Genomic DNA, 21531 nt, shown 5'->3' on the forward strand with positions numbered 1-21531 from the left:
TCGAGAGCACGCAACAAATCGCGCGCGGCAATGATAGTAGCCACGTTTACTCTGATACGTTAAAAGTGCACCCTATTCATACGCCAACGCTTCTAACACAGCTAAGATATTCGCCCACCCTTAGCGGAAACGTGTCGTATTAGGATAGTAGTGAAGACAGATGCCGCAGTTTCTGCAGCACGTCGGCCATGCATTTCTATGTCACTGGCAGCTAAGTGCGCCCACCTGTTTCTGTCGCCTCAAAGTGGACATGGCTACGTTATTGCCGCAAACTCGCCGATATTAACAATATTATTCATCACTGATACGGAAGAAACTGTTTCAATGCTCGTAATGTACTCGCGAGAAGAAAAAAAAATCGTGTTCGGCTTGCTCCGCCGGCCGCCATTTTTGTTTTGGTGTCCTGCTCCCGCAATCCCGCAGCAAATGCGGGACGAAAAAAAAATTTTTCTTTTTCGCGGGAAATTTAACCTGCGTAATGATCGCACCCCTGAATTTGCGTCAATTTTTCTGACAAAAAAGTGCGATCATTATGCGAGTAAATACGGTATTTGTTAGAAAAAGAACAGAATAGCAATATTAGCAGGGAAGAAGTTTGGCCGTGTTGGTGGGATACATTCAGACTGGGATACATAGTGCAAAAAATGACACAGGGACAAGCAGAACACAAGACGAGCGCTCGTCCTGTGTTCTGCTTGTCCCTGTGTCATTTTTTGCGCTATGTATCCCAGTCAGAATAGCAATAGAATGCCGGGAATCCAAGTTAGTAAACATAACATGGTATTTAATTTGACTAATGGTAGATTGGCAGTTGTAATAGCTTGTTATAAAACGGGCAGCATGATTTTGGATGGACTTTAACTTATCTACTGAATACAGTTGATGAGGAGACAAGATGATTCAAGTTGACAAGACAAGTTCAAGACAAGAAGCATATTCAAGTTGTGGACAAACAAAGCTTTGGCAGGCCAGTTGTCGATTGGCAGGTGTAGATTGACCCAGAGGCCGATGTAGAAATCCTAGAGTTTTACGGTATTACCTTTAGCACATATCTTCTCAACATGAGTGGACCAAGAAATATTGGAGCAGTGATGAATGACAAGATATTTGTAATAGATTCCCTGGGAATTACAGCGGCAGAAATAATGTAAGCAAACTTAAAGACGGGCTTTTTTAGGCTTGTAGCGCAGCTCAGAACGAGCAAAAAAGGAAGGTGGAAGGGGTAATGAATAGGAACGGAGAACAGGACGAGCGCTAACTTCCAACTGATGGTTTATTTTGGGACTCATAAGGCTATACTTATACACTCAGCAAACCATGTGACATGAAGAGACAACAACACAAAACTAAGCAATAAAAGCAAAAGGAACCATGTGAAAAAACATTCAGGCAGCCTGTGGCAGCAGTCCGAGATACGCCAATTCATTGTGTGATAACGATAATGAAGGTGAGCTTACACATGCCAAGGCCTACGATAGCTTTTGCTTCAATGATTTCTCTTGTGAGCTGATTATGACTATGACCTAGAATGACGCATTCCTCTAAGACAGGTTCGCAACCACACATTTTGCAGTGCTGCGCAAGAAACCCCCCAGCTGTAATACAATTCTTAGCATTGTAACAATGTTCACGCAGCCTGTCATTCAGACATTGGCCAGTCTGACCGACATAACATTTTCTGCACTTGAGTAGAAAACAATAAACAACACAATGTGTGCAATTAACAAACTTCTCTTTATTATTATTATCACAGCTAGGAGGAGGCGCCTCCTTATTCTTGCAAATGCTCATAAGCTTGTTAGGGGCGGAAAACACGAATATTCACTTGTTTGGCGATTTGCTTCAGATTATGCGTGACGGTGTGGATATACGGGATAATGCTTGTCTTACCCCGAGTAGTTGTAGGATTATCTTCGTGCCGCTTGTCTTTTCTAAACTATCTTAGAATCCGTTCAGCTACTGACACTTGTGAGGACACGGGATAACTAGCCTGTGAAAGCCATTCGCACTAAGAAGCAAAGCTAGACAAAATGGTGTGATGGCACAATTTTTGCAAAGCATTATTTAGGCAAAGGTTAGCAATGCCTCTCATGACCAACTTAGAATTAGCAGAATGAAACAGAAGTGGTTTGTTGGCACGAGGTTCATAGTACCAACGCGTGTGAATATCGGAACAAGCTATGCACAGATCCAAAAGGCGGATCGCGTCATTCTGTGGAAGCTCGTGGGTAACGTCAAGGGGGGCAAGGCTTTCTTTTAGCGTTCACCCTGTTCTCCGTTCCTATTCATTACCCCTTCTACCTTCCTTTTTTGCTCGTTCTGAGCTGCTCTACAAGCCTAAAAAAGTCATGACATACCGACTCGCCCAAAGTGCCATGCTTTTAAAGAAGGACCTTTTACGGCTGAACCCGCTGTGGTGGCTTAGCGGCTTTGGGGTTGCGCTGCTAAGCATCAGGTCGCAGGATCGAATCCCAGCCGTGGTGGCCATATTTCGATGAGGGTAAAATGCAAAAATACCTATGTGCCGTGCATTGGGGGCATGTTAAATAAAGATCACCAGGTGGTCAAAATTAATGTAGAGTACCTCACTACGGCATGCCTTATGATCAAATCGTTGCTTTGGCATGTAAAACCACAAGATTAGGGTGGTTGCTTGGGCAAGTTGGTAATCCATGATAAAAACAATTTGGAGCGCAAAGGACAAGGACTGTGAGAGAACGACATACACTGCGCTGACTTCCAACAATATTCTATTGTGTTGCCACATCGTGTATATAGTATACAAGAGGGGGCATGCACAGAACGTGAAAGGCAGTCACAGGGGCTGTTCTGACAGCAAGTAACTCCACTAAGAACATGATCACTTGAAAAAAGAAATGAACTATACTATTTCTACACCCAAAGTTATAAGTTTTGCAGTGCTACCGTATGTGCATAATGTCTCACATAGGCTAAAGAAGGTTGGGCAGCGTACAGGAATCACAGTCATTTTGTCAGCCCCGGAAAAGCTGGCAAGGCTCTGTAAATGTGTCATCATCATCAGCCTGGTTACGCCCACTGCAGGGAAAAGGCCTCTCCCATACTTCTCTGCAAACTTCTTAATCTCATCCGCCCACCTAACTTTCTGCCTCCCGCTGCTACGCTTCCCTTCCCTTGGAATCCAGTCCGTAACCCTTAATGACCATCGGTTATCTTCCCTCCTCATTACGTGACCTGCCCATGCCCACTTCTTTTTCTTGATTTCAACTAAGATGTCATTAACTCACGTTTGTTCCCTCACCAAATCTGCTCTTATCCCTTAATGTTACACCCATCATTCTTCTTTCCATAGCTTGTTGCGTCGTCCTCAGTTTAAGCAGAACCCTTTTCGTAAGCCTCCAGATTTCTGCCCTGTACGTGAGCACTGGTAAGACACAGCTGTTATACACTTTTCTCTTGAGCGATAATGGCAACCTGCTGTTCATGATCTGAGAATGCCTGCCAAATGCACCCCAGCCCATTCTTATTCTGATTATTCCAGTCTCATGATCCGGATCTGCGGTCACTACCTGTCCTAAATAGATGCATTGCCTTACCACTTCAAGTGCCTCGCTACCTATCGTAAACTGCTGTTCTCTTCTGATACTGTTAAACATTACTTTAGTTTTCTGCAGATTAGTTTTTAGACCCACCCTTCTGCTTTGCCTCTCCAGGTCAGTGAGCATGCATTGCAATTGGTCCCCTGACTTACTAAGCAAGGCAATATCGTCACCGAATCACAAGTTACTAAGGTTTTCTCCATTACCTCTTATCCCCAATTCTTCCCAATCCAGGTCTCTGAATACCTCCTGTAAACACGCTGTGAATAGCATTTGAGAGATCGTATCTTCCTGCCTGACGCTCTTCTTTATTGGGATTTTGTTGCTTTCTTTATGGAAAACTACAGTGGCTGTGGAGCCATACAGCTCGTCTACACCCTAATTCCTTAATGCCTGCATGACTGCTGAGGTTTCGACTGAATCAAATGCTTTCTCGTAATCAATGAAAGCTATATATAAGAGTTGATTATATTGTGCACATTTCTCTATCACCTGATTGATAGTGTGAATATGGTCTATTGTTGAGTAGCCTTTACGAAATCCTACCTGGTCCTTTGGTTGACAAAAGTCTAAGGTGTTCCTGATTCTATTTGTGATTACCTTAGTAAATACTTTGTAGGCAACAGACAGTAAGCTGATCGGTCTATAATTTTTCAAGTCTTTGGCGTCCCCTTTTGTATGGATTAGGATTATGTTAGCATTCTTCCAAGATTCCGATACGCACGAGGTCATGAGGCATTGCGTATACAGGGTGGCCAGTTTTTCTAGAACAATCCGCCCACCATCCTTCAACAAATCTGCTGTTACCTGATCCTCCCCAGCTACCTTTGCATAGCTCCCAAGGCTTTCATTACTTCTTCCAGCGTTACTTGTGGGATTTCAAATTCCTGTCAACTATTCTCTCTTTCATTATCGTCGTGGGTGCCACTGGTACTGTATAGATCTCTATAGAACTCCTCAGCCACTTGAAATATCTCATCCATATTAGTAATGATATTGCCGGCTTTGTCTATTAACGCATACATCTGATTATTGCCTTTTCCTAGTTTCTTCTTCACTGCCTTTAGGCTTCATCCGTTCCTGAGAGCATGTTCAATTCTATACATATACTTCCTTATGTCAGCTGTCTTACTCTTGTTGATTATCTTCGAAAGTTCTGCCAGTTCTGTTCTAGCTGTAGGGTTAAAGGCTTTCATACATTGGCGTTTCTTGATCAGATCTTTCATCTCCTGCGATAGCTTACTGGTGTCCTGTCTAACGGAGTTACCACCAACTTCTGTTGCACACTCCTTAAATGATGCCCACAAGATTGTTGTTCATTGCTTCAACACCAAGGTCCTCTTCCTGAGTTAAAGCCGAATACCTGTTCTGTAGCTTGATACGGAATTCCTCTATTTTCCCTCTTACTGCTAACTCATTGATCCGCTTCTTATGTACCAGTTTCTTCCGTTCCCTCCTCAAGTCTAGGCTAATTCGAGCTCTTACCATGCTATGGTCACTGCAGCGCACCTTGTCGAGCACGTCCACATCTTGTATGATGCCAGGGTTAGCGCAGAGTATAAAGTCTGTTTCATTACTAGTCTCACTGTTCTGGCTCCTCCACGTCCACCTTTGGCTATCCCGCTTGCGGAAGAAGGTATTCATTATCCGCATATTATTCTGTTCTGCAAACTACTAATAACTCTCCCCCGCTATGCCTAGAACTTATGCCATATTCCCCCACTGACTTGTCTCCAGCCTGCTTCTTGCCTATCCTGGCATTGAAGTCGCCCATCAGTATAGTGTATGTTGTATTTTGTTTTGACCTTTATGTGTAACGTGTAAAGGTACCTAAATCACGTCAGAGTTGTTTCTCTGTCGGGCACACAAAACATTTTGTGACATGTGCAATGAATGTGGTTTACCAGATTCGCCTGTTTTGCAGCAGTAAATATGTTAGACAGACAGGCAGGTGCCTAAACAATCATTTAAGAGAGCACTATAACAACGTCCATGACACTGTTCAAGGCCACTTGGGCATCCATTGCTGGGACTGCGGCTGTGTGCCCCTCTTTGAAGATACAGAAGTTTTAGTGAGACACAGCTCACGCGGGAAATTATAGAAGCTTATTTCATCAGAAAACTGGGTAGTGTGTGTGTTAGTGCCCCCTCTATCGTGCTGACCCCTAGGGAAGTCATGTATCTCAACAATAGAAGTAGTAATGTTCATTTTCTTTTCTTTCAAGTGACCATGTTCTTAGTACAGTGACTTGCTGTTAGAACACCCCTTGTGACTGCATAACTACGAGTCAGCCTAGTTGGAACAAATTCATCTTAAAACTTTTTGTGCGCAAACAAACAGGGACGAAGAATAGGGGCAACACAAGGACGAGCGCTTGGGTTGCCCCTATTCTTCGTCCCTGTTTGTTTGCACACAAAAAGTTTTAGGATGAATCTTGTGACTGCCTTTCATTTTCTGCATATGCCCCCTCTTGTATATATACACATGATGTGGCAATGCAATAAAATATTGTTGGAAGTCAGCGCAGTGTATGTCATCTCCGCAGTCCTTGTCCTTCGCACTGTACATCGCTTTTGCCCGGAATTCAGTCATTACTTTACAGCTGAAAGAAATTATGCAGCACTTAGATGTGTTTCATGTAATTTGCCAATCATTACAGCACTCTTGTACCAGGTAAAGGTCTTTTTGCAAAGCTAAATTATTGTCTAGCCTGTTCTTTAAATAGTTTTGTAAATTAAACAATATCCCTGGAGAGTCATATACTGGAAGATATGTTACTGGAAAATCTATAAATCAGAAAAGGAGAAGATCGAGTGCACAGCCTTGGGGTACGCCCAATTTTACGTATAATAGAGAGGATTTGAAATTATTTACAGCAGTAAACTGCTGCTCATCAAGCAGAAAATTATGAAGCTAAGTTAAAGTTAAAGAGTCAAGTCTAAAGGTGGTTTAGCTATTAGGTGGGAGTAAGCTACTCTGTCAAAAGCTTTTGCATAGTGAAGAAAGATGCAGTTAATGTGCTTGTTATTCATGCTAGAGTGTAATTCAGACATGAATTCTAGTAGTTGAGTGTCACAAGACGACCCTTTGCTGAAACCATGTTAGTTATCAAAATAGAAGTTATTTGCCTATAGTTCACATAGAGGGAAATAAAGTAACATTGGGAGTATTCCTCGATATCTCAAAAGCTTTCGACAGAATTAACGAGGGAAGACTATTAAAAAATAAAATTGTTACCGTACACGGAATCGTTTTAGGCTTAATTAGAAGTTACATAACCGATGTAAAGCAATGAGTATCAATTCTAAATAGAAAATTATCTCCAGTAAAAGTTATTAAGCAAGGTGTGCCTTGAGGTAGCATATTAGGGCCACTTCTATTTATCATTCGTATAAATTACATCGTGCATATTGATAATTTGATTAACTGTGTTATTTACGTAGATGATATGAGTTTATTCTTTTCAGGAACTAAGAAAGAGGAACTTATAAATTCGGCTTGGCACAATTCGGCTCGATGACACGAAAATATAACTTTTCTCTACTGCTAAAACAGTTGGGTGTTGTCTTTCATTAACCGATGCTGTAGGACCACCACGCCGGTTACTTACAACATAAATTTGGTAAAGCTTTAGGTATGTTGCGCAGATTCCAGAGATTACTACCAATACCGCTTAAACTTATGATTCATAACATACTATTTGTGTCTCACCTTCGATAGTATCACCTCATTTGGTCAAATAGTACTAAGAGATCGTTAGGTAACTTAGTTTCACTCCAAAAGAATGCCTTACGTGGTATTTCATGCCTGCCTGAATTTTTACATATTGCAAGTACAGATGGCCCCACTTATATAGGTTGTAATATAGCAATATATAACAATATATCGGTTGTAATTGTGAGAAGCTGCTGCACCGTCAACTTTTATATGTTTTCTTTGGTGATATAACCCACTTACTACAATGCCTCCATGCCCCTTTATCGGTTATAATGATGAAGTCTGGCTGCTAGGTGTCCGTTCTGCGGCAAATTCAAGCCACTGCACCCTCGCTTGCCACCCCAACGGCCACCGCACGCTCATACAATAGAACCTGTTTTCAGCCTTCTCTGCATTGCCAGCCTCGCACACCTCTTTCCCATCACCCTTCCACCCTTCCGAACTCAAATAGGCTGCACCCATAGCTCTGTGCTCTGCCACCCTCTGAAACATGAATGGACCGTGCCAACTGCGCTGCTTCCAGATTACTTGCTGGTCCCTCATTCTGTGCAGTTCTGCCAATGGATTAAGTCGCTCATGCTCGTCTTTGTTGGTTGCATTGAAGCAGTTCCTGGCCACATGGTTTCTACACCTTATTAGACTCGCCGCCGAAACAGAAGATGGCGGAGCCACCCACTGATCATCGATCGGCAATGCACCATGTTGCCAGTGAAAAGGAAGCGCACTGTTATAGATTTGGAAATTTAGTGCAGTATCCTGAGACCTACAAGGATGATAAAAAGTGTGTGACTTGGGGAAGAAGTACGGTCTATTGCAACCGACAGTGTTGACAATCATGTGCTCGGCAAAGAAGTTCAACAAAGAAAATGATAGCGTTATCAAGATATTTCGTTACGTTGATGATTACCTGATTTTTTGCAATAGGGAAGAATTAGATTCCATTACTACCTCAGTAAGTGAGCAATTTAAACTTTATGGGGGAGCATTAAAGTTTACCAAGGCATTTCCTCAGCGACGCGTACCGTATTTACACGATTGTAAGTCGACTCGAATGTAAGTCGATCCCCCCATATCGCGTGACCGAAAAAAAAAATAAGAGTGCATACCCGAGGGCGCATTCGATAACGAAAATTTATTAGTAGCTGACATGGTCACTGGACTACTCGTCTTCACTAGTGCTGCCATCGTCATCGTTGCTGCGGTCCCACAGCGCGTCGTGGTCCAGCGAAATTTCAAATTTGGCAAACATCTTGCAGAACAGCAGCCCACGCCAAATGCACCTAACCACACGCAGCCTTCAGGGAGGCTCTTTTGACAGGTCCGGTTGGCGTAATTTCGCAGTCTTCTGCCGCCAGCCACTCGTTGTACTCACGGCGGAGCAGAACCTTAAAATTAAGACGAAGGTCCGGGCTTGTTTCTTGACCACGTCGCACTTCACTGGCAGGGACCGATCACGCATTTCAGCGACGTACGCCGCGAGCTTAGCATACAGCTCCGGAAAGCGTCCAGACTTCGGCACGTGGGAAATTTCTCACTTGCCGTCACAGGTGAAAATTTCGCTTCGCTGCAGTCGCCACTCTCGCACCACCCGTTTAGAAACATCGAAATTGCGGCCCGCTGCGCAGTGATTTGTTTCTTCAGCGTAAATGATGGCAGCCCTCTTGAACGCTGCTGTGAACGAGTCCCGAACGATTAGTGGGCCTGGAGCACTCATGACTACTGGGGAAGCATAGAAGTAGCACGTAGCCGGCAGTCAAGTGGAACGCGTCTAGCCTTTAAACAGAAAAGAGAAACCTGCAAGCGCTGTCTGCTCATCCATGAACTACCGATGCTCCCCGCAAGCATCGCCGTTCTGAGCGTGCCGCCGCAAATGGGAACAGTGGCGCTTCCATCAACTATCGACACCCCCTCACCCATCATTGTTGCATGCACTGTAAAACTCTAAAAAATGTTGAAAAACCCTTCCGAAAAGCGAACAAACACGCGGGATAGTGAAAAGATACGGGTAGGGCCATAGAGGAAACATAAAATTGTAACTACATTGTAGCTCCCGTTGGCATCGTTTTTATTGGCGGCGCCATGTTTTGGTTTCGATTGTAAGTCGACCCCCCAACTTCAGACTTTCAAATTTAAAAAAAGGGGTCGACTTACAATCGTGTAAATACGGTAATTCAATTTCTTGACATTTCCTTGATCTTCGAACAAAATCATGTTTGTTGGCAGTACTCCCTAAGATCTTCGAAGCCATTGCTGAACTTTCAATCCAAGCATTCTAAATTAGTAAAAAACGGAATTGCCATGTCGTGCCTTAAGTCTTCCCTCACAAGGTCTTGCATGCACAAAATGAGCACCAGTTTTAATACGCAGGTCCGGCGCCTATTAGAAGCAGGTTATCTTAGTGTAGCGGTGGCTACTGTGCCTGAGTGCCTAAAGAAATCGGTTTCGAGAGGGACAGACGTGATTACAGAAAGCAGTAGTAGCAAAAAAAGAGTAGTGGCTATTCCATAGATTCATTCAGTGTCGCACAGGCTTAAAAATGTTGCTAGTAGATATGATGTTAATGTTGCTTTCACTGCTCCCAATAAGCTAGGTAAGATATGCGCTGCCGTACAGAATAAGAAGGAGCGGGTAAAAGGCAAAAAACGAACAGATATTTGTCCTGTGAAGCACAATAAGAACAACAGTTTTACTGAATGTCGTATGGGTGTGGTTTATAAAATTCCCCTTAGCTGTGGCCAGTTATACATAGGGCAAACGGGATGGTGTATCAATCAGAGGCTAATGAAGCATAAAAGGTTGTTAACCGGTCGATCGCCTTCTATTCTTCTACAAACACAACTTACGTAGTGGCTTACTGTTCTGTACTGTGATTTAGGATGTATCTTAGCAAAGCTAGTGTTCTACAAATACTCAAATGACAAGTTGGTATGATGAGCTTTGCTATTCACACTGGTAAACAATCCTGCACTATGGTTTGAGGAAGCTCTTTCACAAGAAATATCTGGTGCACAAGCTAGGAGCCAATGCGTGGACTGCTAACACGAAGTGAACACATGTGCATTATCCTTACAGTGCATTGTGCAGCTAATGGGAGTTAACATAGAGAAATTGATAAATATTAAAACTGGGTAGAGGTACATATTTACTAATATAATAATTACTATAACAAAGGATTGTAGGAGCACATTGCAAATTGTTAGCTTCTAACGGATGGCTGCTCTGGTTCACGAACACAAGACGCACTGAGTCGATGAGTCTGTAAAAGGAATAACTGAGTCTGTAAAAGGAATAACTAGTTAAATGAAGCAGTGGCACTAGTTCACCACTGTAAATGCTGTATTTGGCAGCACCCTCTAAAAAACCAGCCTGCAAAATCTTACGCAGAAGGGTTGAAACAAGTCACAAAACACAAAGTACAAGAAGTGAGGTTCACACCACAACAACTGGACTATCAACTGAGCTTTATTAGAAACGGCGTAGTCCCAGCAAGGCCAACAGAGCATGCACAACAACAGCATCACAAATCGTAAAGCATGCAAAGTCAAGTTATTGCATTTATCGTAACCGATCTAAACAGGCAAATTCTATTTCAAGTAAGCGCACCGAAGTTTTACTAATGCAGCCGCCACCTAATAAACTGATGTATGCTTCCAGGATTTCTTGCTCTTCTTTGCCCTTTCCCCTATGAAGAATCGTTACATTGCTGAACAAAGGGTAACAACCACACTCATTGCAATGGCGAGGCAAGTTTGCACCGTTATCGGACCCTAGGGAGGAGTGGTGCTCACGCAGGCGGTCATTAATACATCGACAGGACAGGATGACCCTCTCACATGCAAAAGAGTTTACATAGGCCAAACCGGTCTATGTTGCATGCTGTGCAACAGAGTCGTCGATACGAAATGTAACTGCAATGCAACATCTCACATCTCGTTACACCTGCTCCATGTCGGAGGTCAGCTAGGAGTTAGTATGGCTGCAGCGGTGAAGGTCGATGCCACGGCACTGCAATGCAGCCTGTGTGGGAGTCGTCACTTAGAACAGCCAGCCACGAGTGAGACTGTGAGCCAGCAAACAGATGCCTAGCAATTCCAAAGGGTGCGAGAACTTGCGTGTACAGCTTTGCTGTCTTTGACGGATTAGTTGTCAGACTGACATCGGTAAAACTTTTGTCAATTGCAAGATCAAGAGGAAGCTTTAGCTCGGGCGCAAATCTGATGTGGCCTATTCAAATACATGTAAAATGCAAAAACGCTTTTCTGAGGTAACCCCTAGACTGATCTTAATGAAATTCGTTGCATTTAAGTGAGCAAGTTAAATTCTAGTGACTGTTGAAAGCAGAATTTCGATTTAAGGTTTGAATTCTGTTGGAAGAGTTTTCAAAAATTTGACAGTTAAAAAAAATGGAAGCATGAAGTTTACAAATTAAAGGGCCCCTGAAACGGTTCGGACAAAATTTGTAGACGCGTAGGGTATAGCTTAAGTACAACTTTTGCACCACAATTTAAGTGAAGCGTTACACATTAATGGAGCTACAAGTGATTACAAGTTACCCTCCTCCCTGGCCATGCTTTTCCTCCTCAACTCGTTTGCCGAGCGATCGGGGCTAGGCTCCGCCTTCACTGGTTCTGCGTCACGATGCGGCGTCACATCGTCCACTTGCGGTTGTTTTGGAGCCCGCCCCCGCTCGCGCGAAACCTCTCCGCTAGCCGCTTGGCTGTCAACCCCAAGCGAGAGCTATCGAAGCAGCATGTGTTGCAAGCATTCTGTCGTAGCGCCGAACGTGTCTGGTATTCCAGTAATCACACACTAGCAGAACGTTTCAATGGAACGGTGAAGGCATAAACTCAAGCTGATGAAGGAACTTTAGCATAGACGTACGTGAGCTGTCTGATCGGCCTCCACAATCCAGCCACTCGTTGGTGCAGAGCTTAACCAGCCAAAGAAAGAGCCAATATTGTTCTAACCAAGTGTAAAATATTTTAAACGTTTACAAAAACAATGTGTTAGTGATTACACTCCCGTGAAAAATTTACACTAGCGGCAAAGAAGAATACATTTTGTTACTGCTACTGTGTGTGGTTGAGCTCTATGCCACCAGGTATCTGCACCGTGCAGACCATTCACATTTGCAAGGGGACACGGCCAGGCCCTGTCCCCTTGCGCTTGCCTTTACCCTAATACCAGACTCGCGAAACGCTTTTGCGTTAGCAATCTTCCATTGTAATGTGATGGCCGCAATCGCGCAAATCCTGGTGCCCATCGGATAGTGGCTGTCCAATGTGCTGCAGCCAGTCTGCTTGTCTACTAGCTTGCAGAAGGACACGATGTCACAGCTTTACATATTGCCAGTCGCTACGTTTGCAGTCCACAACGCAACAAAGTCGAATCATAGCGCTCGCGAAAAGATCGACCGACACTGACTGCGGAGCTCTCGTCAAAGACGGAGCATGTTGTAACACAAGTAGACGACACTTGCTGTGTGCCGGAAGTGATAAAGTGTACTGAAAAATTGTTCTTGTGCATTCTCTTTATGTTACTTTATTTTTATAAAAGCAAATTAACTAACATTCCAACTATTACAACCATCATTTGTTTACCATAAAATTGGAAAAATTATCGATCACGCGCCCTGGTCAGCCAATGGGATAGTTCGCCCCACTGACGCCATATGGGCGATTTCCGTCATACGGGTAGGGGCGGCTTAAAATTCCGCTGACCAGTGTGCTGTGATTGGCAGCGATGTGCATTTTTAAAACCTTATAATAAATTACACGCTCTACGCGGAGCACTTAGATGTGTCAATTATTGATCAGAAGGACCTACTCTGTCGACTCAGCACGTTTGTAGAAAATCGTCAAAATCGTTTCAGCGTCCCTTTAATAGCTCACCATCAAGAACAGATATCGTGGTTCTGTAAACGGCATCCATTTAGATCACTCAAAGCAGACTAATTTGATGTGTATATTTACATCTTACGTTAATTTATTACATTGTGTACAAGGGTTCAGCAAAAGCTGTATTCCTAAATGTTTTGACATTCATCTGTTATACCCCTGCCACACGGGCACAGAAAATGACATTAACTGGCTAATGCCTTAAACTTTAATGTCATTCGCGGGTGCCACACGAACATGCCTAATGGCATTAACGCTTAATGCCATTCGCGACGCAGTGCGTTCTCGTAACTCACTTTGCCGTCAAATGCGTACTCTTGATCCCCATGTCTGCACATTCTGACAAGGCTAAACGGATTCTTAGTGAATAACAATTAATATATTCTTCAATTTCTTTAAAAAATTGCGCTTTCTCGTGGCGTAGTGCGTTCTTACAATTATTACAGCTCACTTGGCCGCCGAATGCCTACTCTCGTTTACAATGTCCCTGCGGTCAGCATAGTGACCTTATTCTCACGATAATACGCAAACTTGTAGATAGAAACAACTAATATAATCTTCATTTTTCTAAAAGGAGCTCTTTATTTTCGTAGAGATCAGCAGGTGATCTTGCCGCTACTCTGGGCAAGAGCACTAATCGTGAGCGCGTTAGGCAGCAGAAGCTGTTCTATTGCACGGTGGCGGCTCCTTGCCTTGTTAGCCTCGTACTGAAGCCTTCGAATTTCACGACGATGCTTGACTCGAAGAAGCACATATGCCAGAACAAACTGGAGCACACGGTCAAATTCTTCAGGATCGCTGTTTGAGAGCTTTGAAGCTGTGAGCACTATCTTTTCCAATTTCAATGCTTTGGCTATGCTATGGATTGGCCGTCTAGCTAGCTTGGGCTTCGAACAGTTTACGGCTGGGTGCAACAATGACATTCCTGAAGTAAACTACATGCAATATGCCGATTAATGTTTCTCACGCCATTTATTAAATATCTGCTCCCTCGATAACTGTTTTTTTTGTATTACAATTGGCAAGCAAACTTAACCACTTCACTGCAGCTATTGCCATCACAACGCTTAATGCCATTAAGTATGCACGTGTAGCAGTGATCGAAATATAATGACATTAAAAAACTTAGGGTGTTAAACTTTTAATGGCATTAACCTCGCCCGTGTGGCGCAGGTATTACATATCCACTTTGTCCACTTTAGATGTATTATTAGATGCAATTCACAAAATTGTGGTATCATTTTTCTTTGCCGAGTGACAGAGTTGTAAACTTATTAGTTTCGTTTTCTGAAAGTTTGCAGCTTTTGCCAATTGTCAGTAAAAAATATGATCTAAATAAAAAATTCGAAGCCAACAATCACTAGAAATTTTTTTTCTTTTAAATGCAACAAACCTCGTCAAGTTTGGTGCAGTGGTTGCTGAGAAAAACGAATTCTCCTTTTACATGTATTTAGATAGGAGTACCCGAGGTAAATCTTCCTTTTAAGCCCTTGGTGCTGCATGTTTATTCTTCATTTATGTCCACTCGGCACAGGGTTATGCTACTTGAGGATCATCTAGCAATTCACTCGCTGTTGGATATTGAATACTCCTTTGCACACGCATCACTGGCCTACTTGTGATATGCTCATGAGTACTCCACGTTATTATTCCATGCAGACAGCAGCGGCAGCACTGTGGAACCACGCATCCTTGGTCTGGCAATGGTCCCCGGCCAGCACATCATCTCGGTGCATGTGGATGAACAGTGCAGTGGCTAGATCGTGGATTCATACCGTGGGACATGTCGTATGCTGTACATACCTCGGCACCTGTTTTGTTGTTTGAGTGCTTGGAACGGACATATAAAGTTGCCTCAGTTGTTTATATGCCTGATGTCACTGTTTTGTGAATTGTTATGTAGGCATGCACAAGCTTTAAGGCCTGCTGAAATGAAATGATAAACTGCATAAAAAGCCTAGTTTAAAGGCCAACTGCAAAGAAATTTTGCTTTGCCTAAATTTGTCATAAATGAGTAGTATAAAAGCAATCTTGGCAAAGCCACGGGGCTGGTAATTGCATTGTTGTCTTGTTAGCAGCCTTTAAACAGCGCCAAAGCAGGCAATGCAGGTGCTGCCTTCTTTGTTCCTTCCTAGTGTGCCGTCACTATTGGCGCTTCATCTATTGAAAGAAATGCTGCCTTCTAAAGGGTCTTGTGTCCCTTCTGGCAAACTGTTATGGCCGCATTTAAAAAAAACTTTCAGTATTAGTTATCAAAAATGGCTATTTTTGCAAGCTTTTCTTGACCCTTCAGCTCGTTTTCAAGAATCAAATTTTGCATGGATGCTCTTCTGTAGCTGCACTGTCTTAATTAATTATGCATTTTACATTGTCTAAAATGTTCTTACAGTTGAAAACTTTGTCAAAGTCGAAAGAGTTTTGTTGTTCCACAAGGCAAATTTCAACAGCCAGCTGGAGTTTTTTTTTTCACGTCGTAAACAAGTGGCATGATGGCCACCATTTCATTTATTGTACTCTTCGGGCCTTACGGCATTATAGAGGGGAGCGGGCAAGCTATGCAATACAAATGAATACATAAAACAGGTGCAAACGAAAGTGCATAATTAGGAATAATGTAGTGTAAACAATGGTATGGCCGTTTGAAACAGGAAAACAACAGAATAAATGCAGTTCAACAAAAGTGTTCAATCATGAGCCATGATCACCAACCATGAGAATCTTCAATTTTGCATGCTGCCGAACTTCATCGTTCAAGCTCTTTAACATTGCTTTTACCAACATTAGCAGCATAATACACAAGCGTGATCAGATTAGCAACCTCATCGAAGACACCAATGCCGACATTATTATGCTAACTGAAAACGGGTTTGAATCCAGATATTGCATACCACGAGGTTTTCCTCACTTATGAAAACTTCATCTTGCATCGCCATGACAGGAGTGGTAGGAGAGGAGGAGGGTACCTCATTGCTGTAAGAAGCACATTGTCATCTTTACTTATCTTCCATGACAATGACCCAATCACCTCAAACTTTCATTTGTCTGTGTACGCAGCAGATCGTTGAAAGTGGTCTTTGGTATCTGCTATCAGTCCTCCTATAGACAACTGTCCTTTTGTGATAACCTTTCCAACAGCCTAACCAGAATTAAAATGCAGTTTCCCAATGCACCAATCTACCTCTTCGGTGATTTTAATTACCCTGGCATCAACTGGACCTTGCTCTCAGTCCTGAACAGTTCACTGTCTAACAAGGCACAACAATTCCTCGACCTAGCACAACTTCAATCTGCTGCAAGTGGTAACACACCTTAGTGGAGGTGAAAATATCCTGGACGTTTTATTAACATTCACTCCTCGTTTTATTAACATTCAATCCTCATGACATTACCAGAATCGACAAGTTACTAGGTATTAGTGACCATAATATCCTGCACATCTGTATTTCACTACCAATCAAAGAGCGATCACTTATGAATCAACTAATTGTGACAACAAGAGAAGAAATTTTGATGCTATAAACCTTGAGCTTGCAATTTTTCTTGACAGTTTTGAACACTGGTATCTGACTCGAATCATAAATACTAACTGGTAGTTCAAGAATGTGCTTCTCAACTTAAAAAATAAATACATTCCAACAATAATTGTTAAATCTTATTTCCAACAACCCATCGTTTTCCAAAATCTCTACTGAACAGGAAAAAATGTCTATATAGAAAGGCATCATGCAATAAATCTACAAACGTGGAAAAAGTACTGGCTGAGTGTTACAACCTATTTTTTTTGTTATTATATGGTATTTAGGAGATGTCGCCTTTAATTGGCGCCGGCTACTCCTTTTCACATAGGGATTAAAAAAAAACTCATAACAAAAATAGTGAAATCATAACACAAATTCTTGTAACATAAGTCACTAATGTCACACCCTAAATGAAAGTCAACTCCAAATCATAAAAACACAAAGTCCAGTCACGTAAGTAGGCTAATGCGACACTAAAATTGAAAGTCAATTCCGAAACACAGCAACACAAAGTCCAGTCACATATGTGCACTAAAGTAAACACAAAGTCCGGTCACTTAGCTAGTCTAAAATAAGGGCACATAAGAAATCACGGATTAAATTCTTATGAAGTTACAAAAAGCCAGGCATTGGATTGGCCAAAGTCGGTTAAAAGAAAAACATAGAATGCATTATCACATTTAACCCTTTCAGCCCTGATTTTTTCATTTTCTTCGCAGATTTTTTTCAATGAATTTTTTTTATTGTTTAGGACATAAATAACATCACCCCAAAATTTCAGCTTCATAACGCCTGTACTTACGGAGTTACAAACATGGTGTCAAAACCGTACATCAGGGCTCAATGGTTGCAAAGTGAAATATGTGACAGCTTTATTCAAAAGGACATAGGGCAATTCAAAATCGTCAGAGTGATCAAAGAGATGTTATACACGCATATGGAAAGCCCTGAAGCAATTTCGCGACTTTGTTAGGCACAAGTGAACCTTGCATTTCTCGCACATTATGCGGGTTCTTCCTGCGCAGCCTTCCATCTTGCACCTTCTTTCCCTCGTGTCATCGTGAAGTGGCAAATGTCCCAGCTGATCAAACCTTACATCCTGGACAGGTCTGTTTTCTGCCATTCTTGGGTGCTTTGAAGCCTGCAATGGTGAGAGTGAAGGCCTTCCCCTCTTGGGTGTCACAGGTTTCGGCCCAGCAGCTGACAGTGCCTCAATGACTCTTAGAGTGAAGTCAAGGAGATCAAGCTGCTTAAGGATGCTCTGTTTGTCGGCGTCACGCCTGTATTCAAGCCATGCGTTGACCACTGCGAGGTTCATAAAATGAAATGTCATTCTCAAGGTCCACTTTCGCGAGCGAATGGTAGTTCGATAAAGAGAAATCAGGAAGTCTACTTTATCGACCCCACCCATGCTGCGGTTGTATGCGTTAATGACAGCTGGTCGCTTCACGTCTACAAAACGCTTTTCCGCCTTGTTCCAACGACGAACGCTGTCTTCCTCCTCAATAGCAATAAAATTGGATGCAAGGGTCACAATCCTATTGTCCATCCACCTTGTTATCGCTATATTTCCATCAGCGCTCACAACGCACTCTGAAGAACCGCGGCCACTTTTTTTCAGTTCTTTTTCAGTCCTCAAAGGGCACTTTTCACACCTGTTCGATCTTACAGTGCCGGCAGCAAATATTTTTTTACGCAACATTTCACGGAGCAGTGGCAGGGACGTGAAATAGTTGTCGAAAAAAAGTTTGTGTCCCACACCAGATGGAATTCTGTCAGATAAATGCAAAACTATTGCGCCTGTAACACCATAGCGCTGTTTGACGTCGTCTTCGATCTTTGTTGTGGACCCCTGATAGGGTAGAAAGTCATATACAAGGCCAGATTCGCCACAGAGCATAAATATTTTGATGCCCCATGGGTGCGGCTTTCCTTTGACATACTGTTTTATATCAAGGCGTCCTTTGAAGGGCACCATCTGCTCATCTATGCAAAGGCGTTCCTCTGCTACGAGTGATTTACACTTGCTTTGGAAAACATCAAGCAGTGGCCTCACTTTCCAGAGACGGTCGGTAGAGTCAGGGTGATTCACATCTACAATGTGCAGGTTATTGCGCAGCTTTTCGAAACGGTTGCGCGACATTCCTGCAGACGCCACGAGATCGCACTTCATGTTCGGCTTCCAATAAAGTCTGAGTCTCGGGAAGTGGAGAACACCCATTGTGAGATGTAGTGCGACTAGCCTTATCTCTGCCTCGCTTGTGTTGACAGAGGTGCCTTCGTGAAAAACCGAGTACTGGTTCGTTTTTTCAGCCAGCTCCAGAAATACACTATTGGGCACATAGGCTTTGAAATACTCATAGGGTGACAACAACTCTCCGAGTTCCGATCCTTCGTGGACATCACCTGTGTATGTTGAGTCTGGTGCCTTGAACGATTTTCGTCTCCAGCCGCCAGATGTGTCCAGTGCACTCTCGTCATCGGAGCTTTCACTGTCGCTCTCCATTCGAGGTCCATCAGAAGCACAATGCTGCACACCCTCGTCATCCGAGTCATCAAATTCGCCGTCTACATCGGACAAGTTGCCGTTGTCGAGCTCCTCGAACAGCGCGTCCGTTGTTGCCTGTAGCCGTGTGGAACGGGCTCGGTGGCACGAATAAAACGAAGTCACAGGTATACCTGCACCTGCAAACAAAAAGAAACAGGCTAATTGACATACCGCGTCAGCGTTCATTCAGATATCGCGCCTCTAAAACAGGCGCCACAATCGACTCGCGCACCGCCACTTGCAACCGTTGAGCCCTGACGGTGTCAAAATCGTACATGACAAAAGCATGCCACTGCGAAAAAGCTGCACGTGCAAATAAAATTACTCAGACGCCTTCTCATTAATGTGCTACTAAGGCACAACATACAAAAAACTGGGCACATAATCCAAAGAAATTACGTAGCTACAGTTGCAGAAAGTCGGAACTCACCCGGCTCCGTGCTCGCCATGATGTTGACGCTGCTTCTTCTTTGTCGTGAATTCAGCGTTCGAGAAAACGCGACGATACTGATGTCGATGGCAGTAGGTGGGCCCGGACTTCACTTCGAGCAAAAAGTTGCAAGTTCTTGTTTTGTTTTCTTTGCGTGGTGGTACCATTTTTCGTGTGGTGTCAATTGACACCGCCAGGGCCGAAAGGGTTAAACACTCTACTCAATACTTTCTGAGAATGTTGCTTGCTTCTAGAAATCTTTGAAGGGCCAGTAACGCTCGTCTTTGCAATGAGTATGTTGGCCAAGGACCCAAGATTTTCCCGAGGTTGAAGGGCCTGTGAGGTTGAAACTGACCGCGAAAAATTCAAGCACTCACTGAACTCGCTTAAACCATGTTAACCAATGTTAACTATTAATATCACGCTCACTGTTCTGTGTTATTTTTATTCTAACGTTTTCTTGCATTGTTATATGTTTGTTACAAACTTATATTGTTCCTTTTTATTGTAATCATATGCAGCTTTATGTAGCTAATATGTTTCTCTGACTTTTAGGCTGTGCACTTGGCTGCTGTTATCATCTGTTATTGTTGTTAATAGATTGTATGTACTTGATTGTATGCCCCCCTTACTCAATCCCCATGTAGGGGCCTTGTAAGGTATTTTACAAAGAAATAAATAAATAAAAATAAATATCTAATGCCACTAAATCAAGTGCTAAGCCTTGTTTCTGTGTGTTGTGTCACGGACATTCTCAGCAGAAGGTGCTGTACATCTTCATCAGCATGGCCACAAGTGCATCCCACCCTGTTCTTGAAATTTTATGTAGAAAGTGTTTGGTGTTTGCAATACCGAGCTGCAGATGGTGAATGAGTGTTTCAAAGGCTCTGATTATATTTAATGTGGATGGGATTTTAAACTGAAGTGATGGGTCAATATGAAATGAATCTGAAAATGTCAAGTTCTGATCAAACCATGTCACTTTACAACCTCGGACTGATATCTGTCTTAGTGTGCGCCGCAATTGGCCTTGCGTTAGAGGGAGACCATGTGTGGTGTTATTGACAAGTGCTTGTCCAGCTGCCTTATCTCCTGCAACATTCCCAGGGATATTGCAGTGGCCAGGTATCCATTGGAACATTAATGTGGGATTTCCTTCACTTGCTTTTGTCAGTTTCTTAAGTATCTCGTTAACTAATGCCATGTTTTGTAAATTGCTGATGTCACTATGAAGTGAAAACAAAGCTGCCTGTGAGTCACAAAGGATGACCCATTGTTCCCTTATGTTCATTGAATTTATGCAGTGTAACAAAGACAATATTGCAAGAAGCTCTGTTGTTGTTAACGACGTCATGTGAGATAGCTTAAACATTTGTATTTGGTTCCATTCCACCCGCCGTGGTTGCTCAGTGGCTATGGTGTTGGGCTGCTGAGCACGAGGTCGCGGGATCGAATCCCGGCCACGGCGGCCGCATTTCGATGGGGGCGAAATGCGAAAACACCCATGTGCTTAGATTTAGGTGCACGTTAAAGAACCCCAGGTGGTCAAAATTTCTGGAGTCCTCCACTACGGCATGCCTCATAATCAGCAAGTGGTTTTGGCACGTAAAACCCCAAATATTATTATTATATATTATTGGTTCCATTCTGGAATGGTAAAGAATTTCTTTGGCAAGAACCATCTGTATACACTTGAATATAGCCAGGGTATCAAAAGTATATTTGGTGTAACGCCAGATGTTGTGCTGCTAGCATAAAGATATCTCGTTTGCAAATAATTCCCTCAACCGAAAGTTCAATTTTTGGAGCTACGAGTCGCCATGGAGTCCAAAACATATCTGA

General features: G+C 43.0%; 2 protein-coding genes across 5 annotated transcripts in view; one reads left to right on the forward strand and one right to left on the reverse strand.

Moving 5' to 3' along the window:
- The window catches only part of Sbat (LSMD1 domain-containing protein Sbat), a 39323-nt gene extending 24255 nt beyond the window's left edge, over positions 1–15068 (forward strand). For all 4 annotated transcript variants that reach the window (XM_070533432.1, XM_070533433.1, XM_070533431.1 and 1 more), the window contains one exon: positions 14853–15068. In XM_070533432.1, coding sequence (XP_070389533.1) covers positions 14853–14953 — 101 coding nt within the window. In that variant the 3' untranslated portion in view covers positions 14954–15068. The remainder of the gene's footprint in view (positions 1–14852) is intronic.
- A 2490-nt stretch (positions 15069–17558) lies between these two features.
- Positions 17559–19910, reverse strand: LOC139055864 (piggyBac transposable element-derived protein 3-like). The gene is made up of 2 exons (XM_070533429.1): positions 19690–19910; positions 17559–19396 (listed from the first exon to the last, which is right to left on the reverse strand). Exons 1-2 carry the CDS (start codon positions 19706–19708, stop codon positions 17637–17639), a joined length of 1779 nt encoding a protein of 592 aa, XP_070389530.1. The 5' UTR covers positions 19709–19910; the 3' UTR covers positions 17559–17636.
- Between the last annotated feature and the right edge of the window lie 1621 nt (positions 19911–21531).

The sequence above is a fragment of the Dermacentor albipictus genome, chromosome 2 (genome assembly GCF_038994185.2).
Source record: "Dermacentor albipictus isolate Rhodes 1998 colony chromosome 2, USDA_Dalb.pri_finalv2, whole genome shotgun sequence".
Taxonomy (NCBI): Eukaryota; Metazoa; Arthropoda; class Arachnida; order Ixodida; family Ixodidae; genus Dermacentor; species Dermacentor albipictus.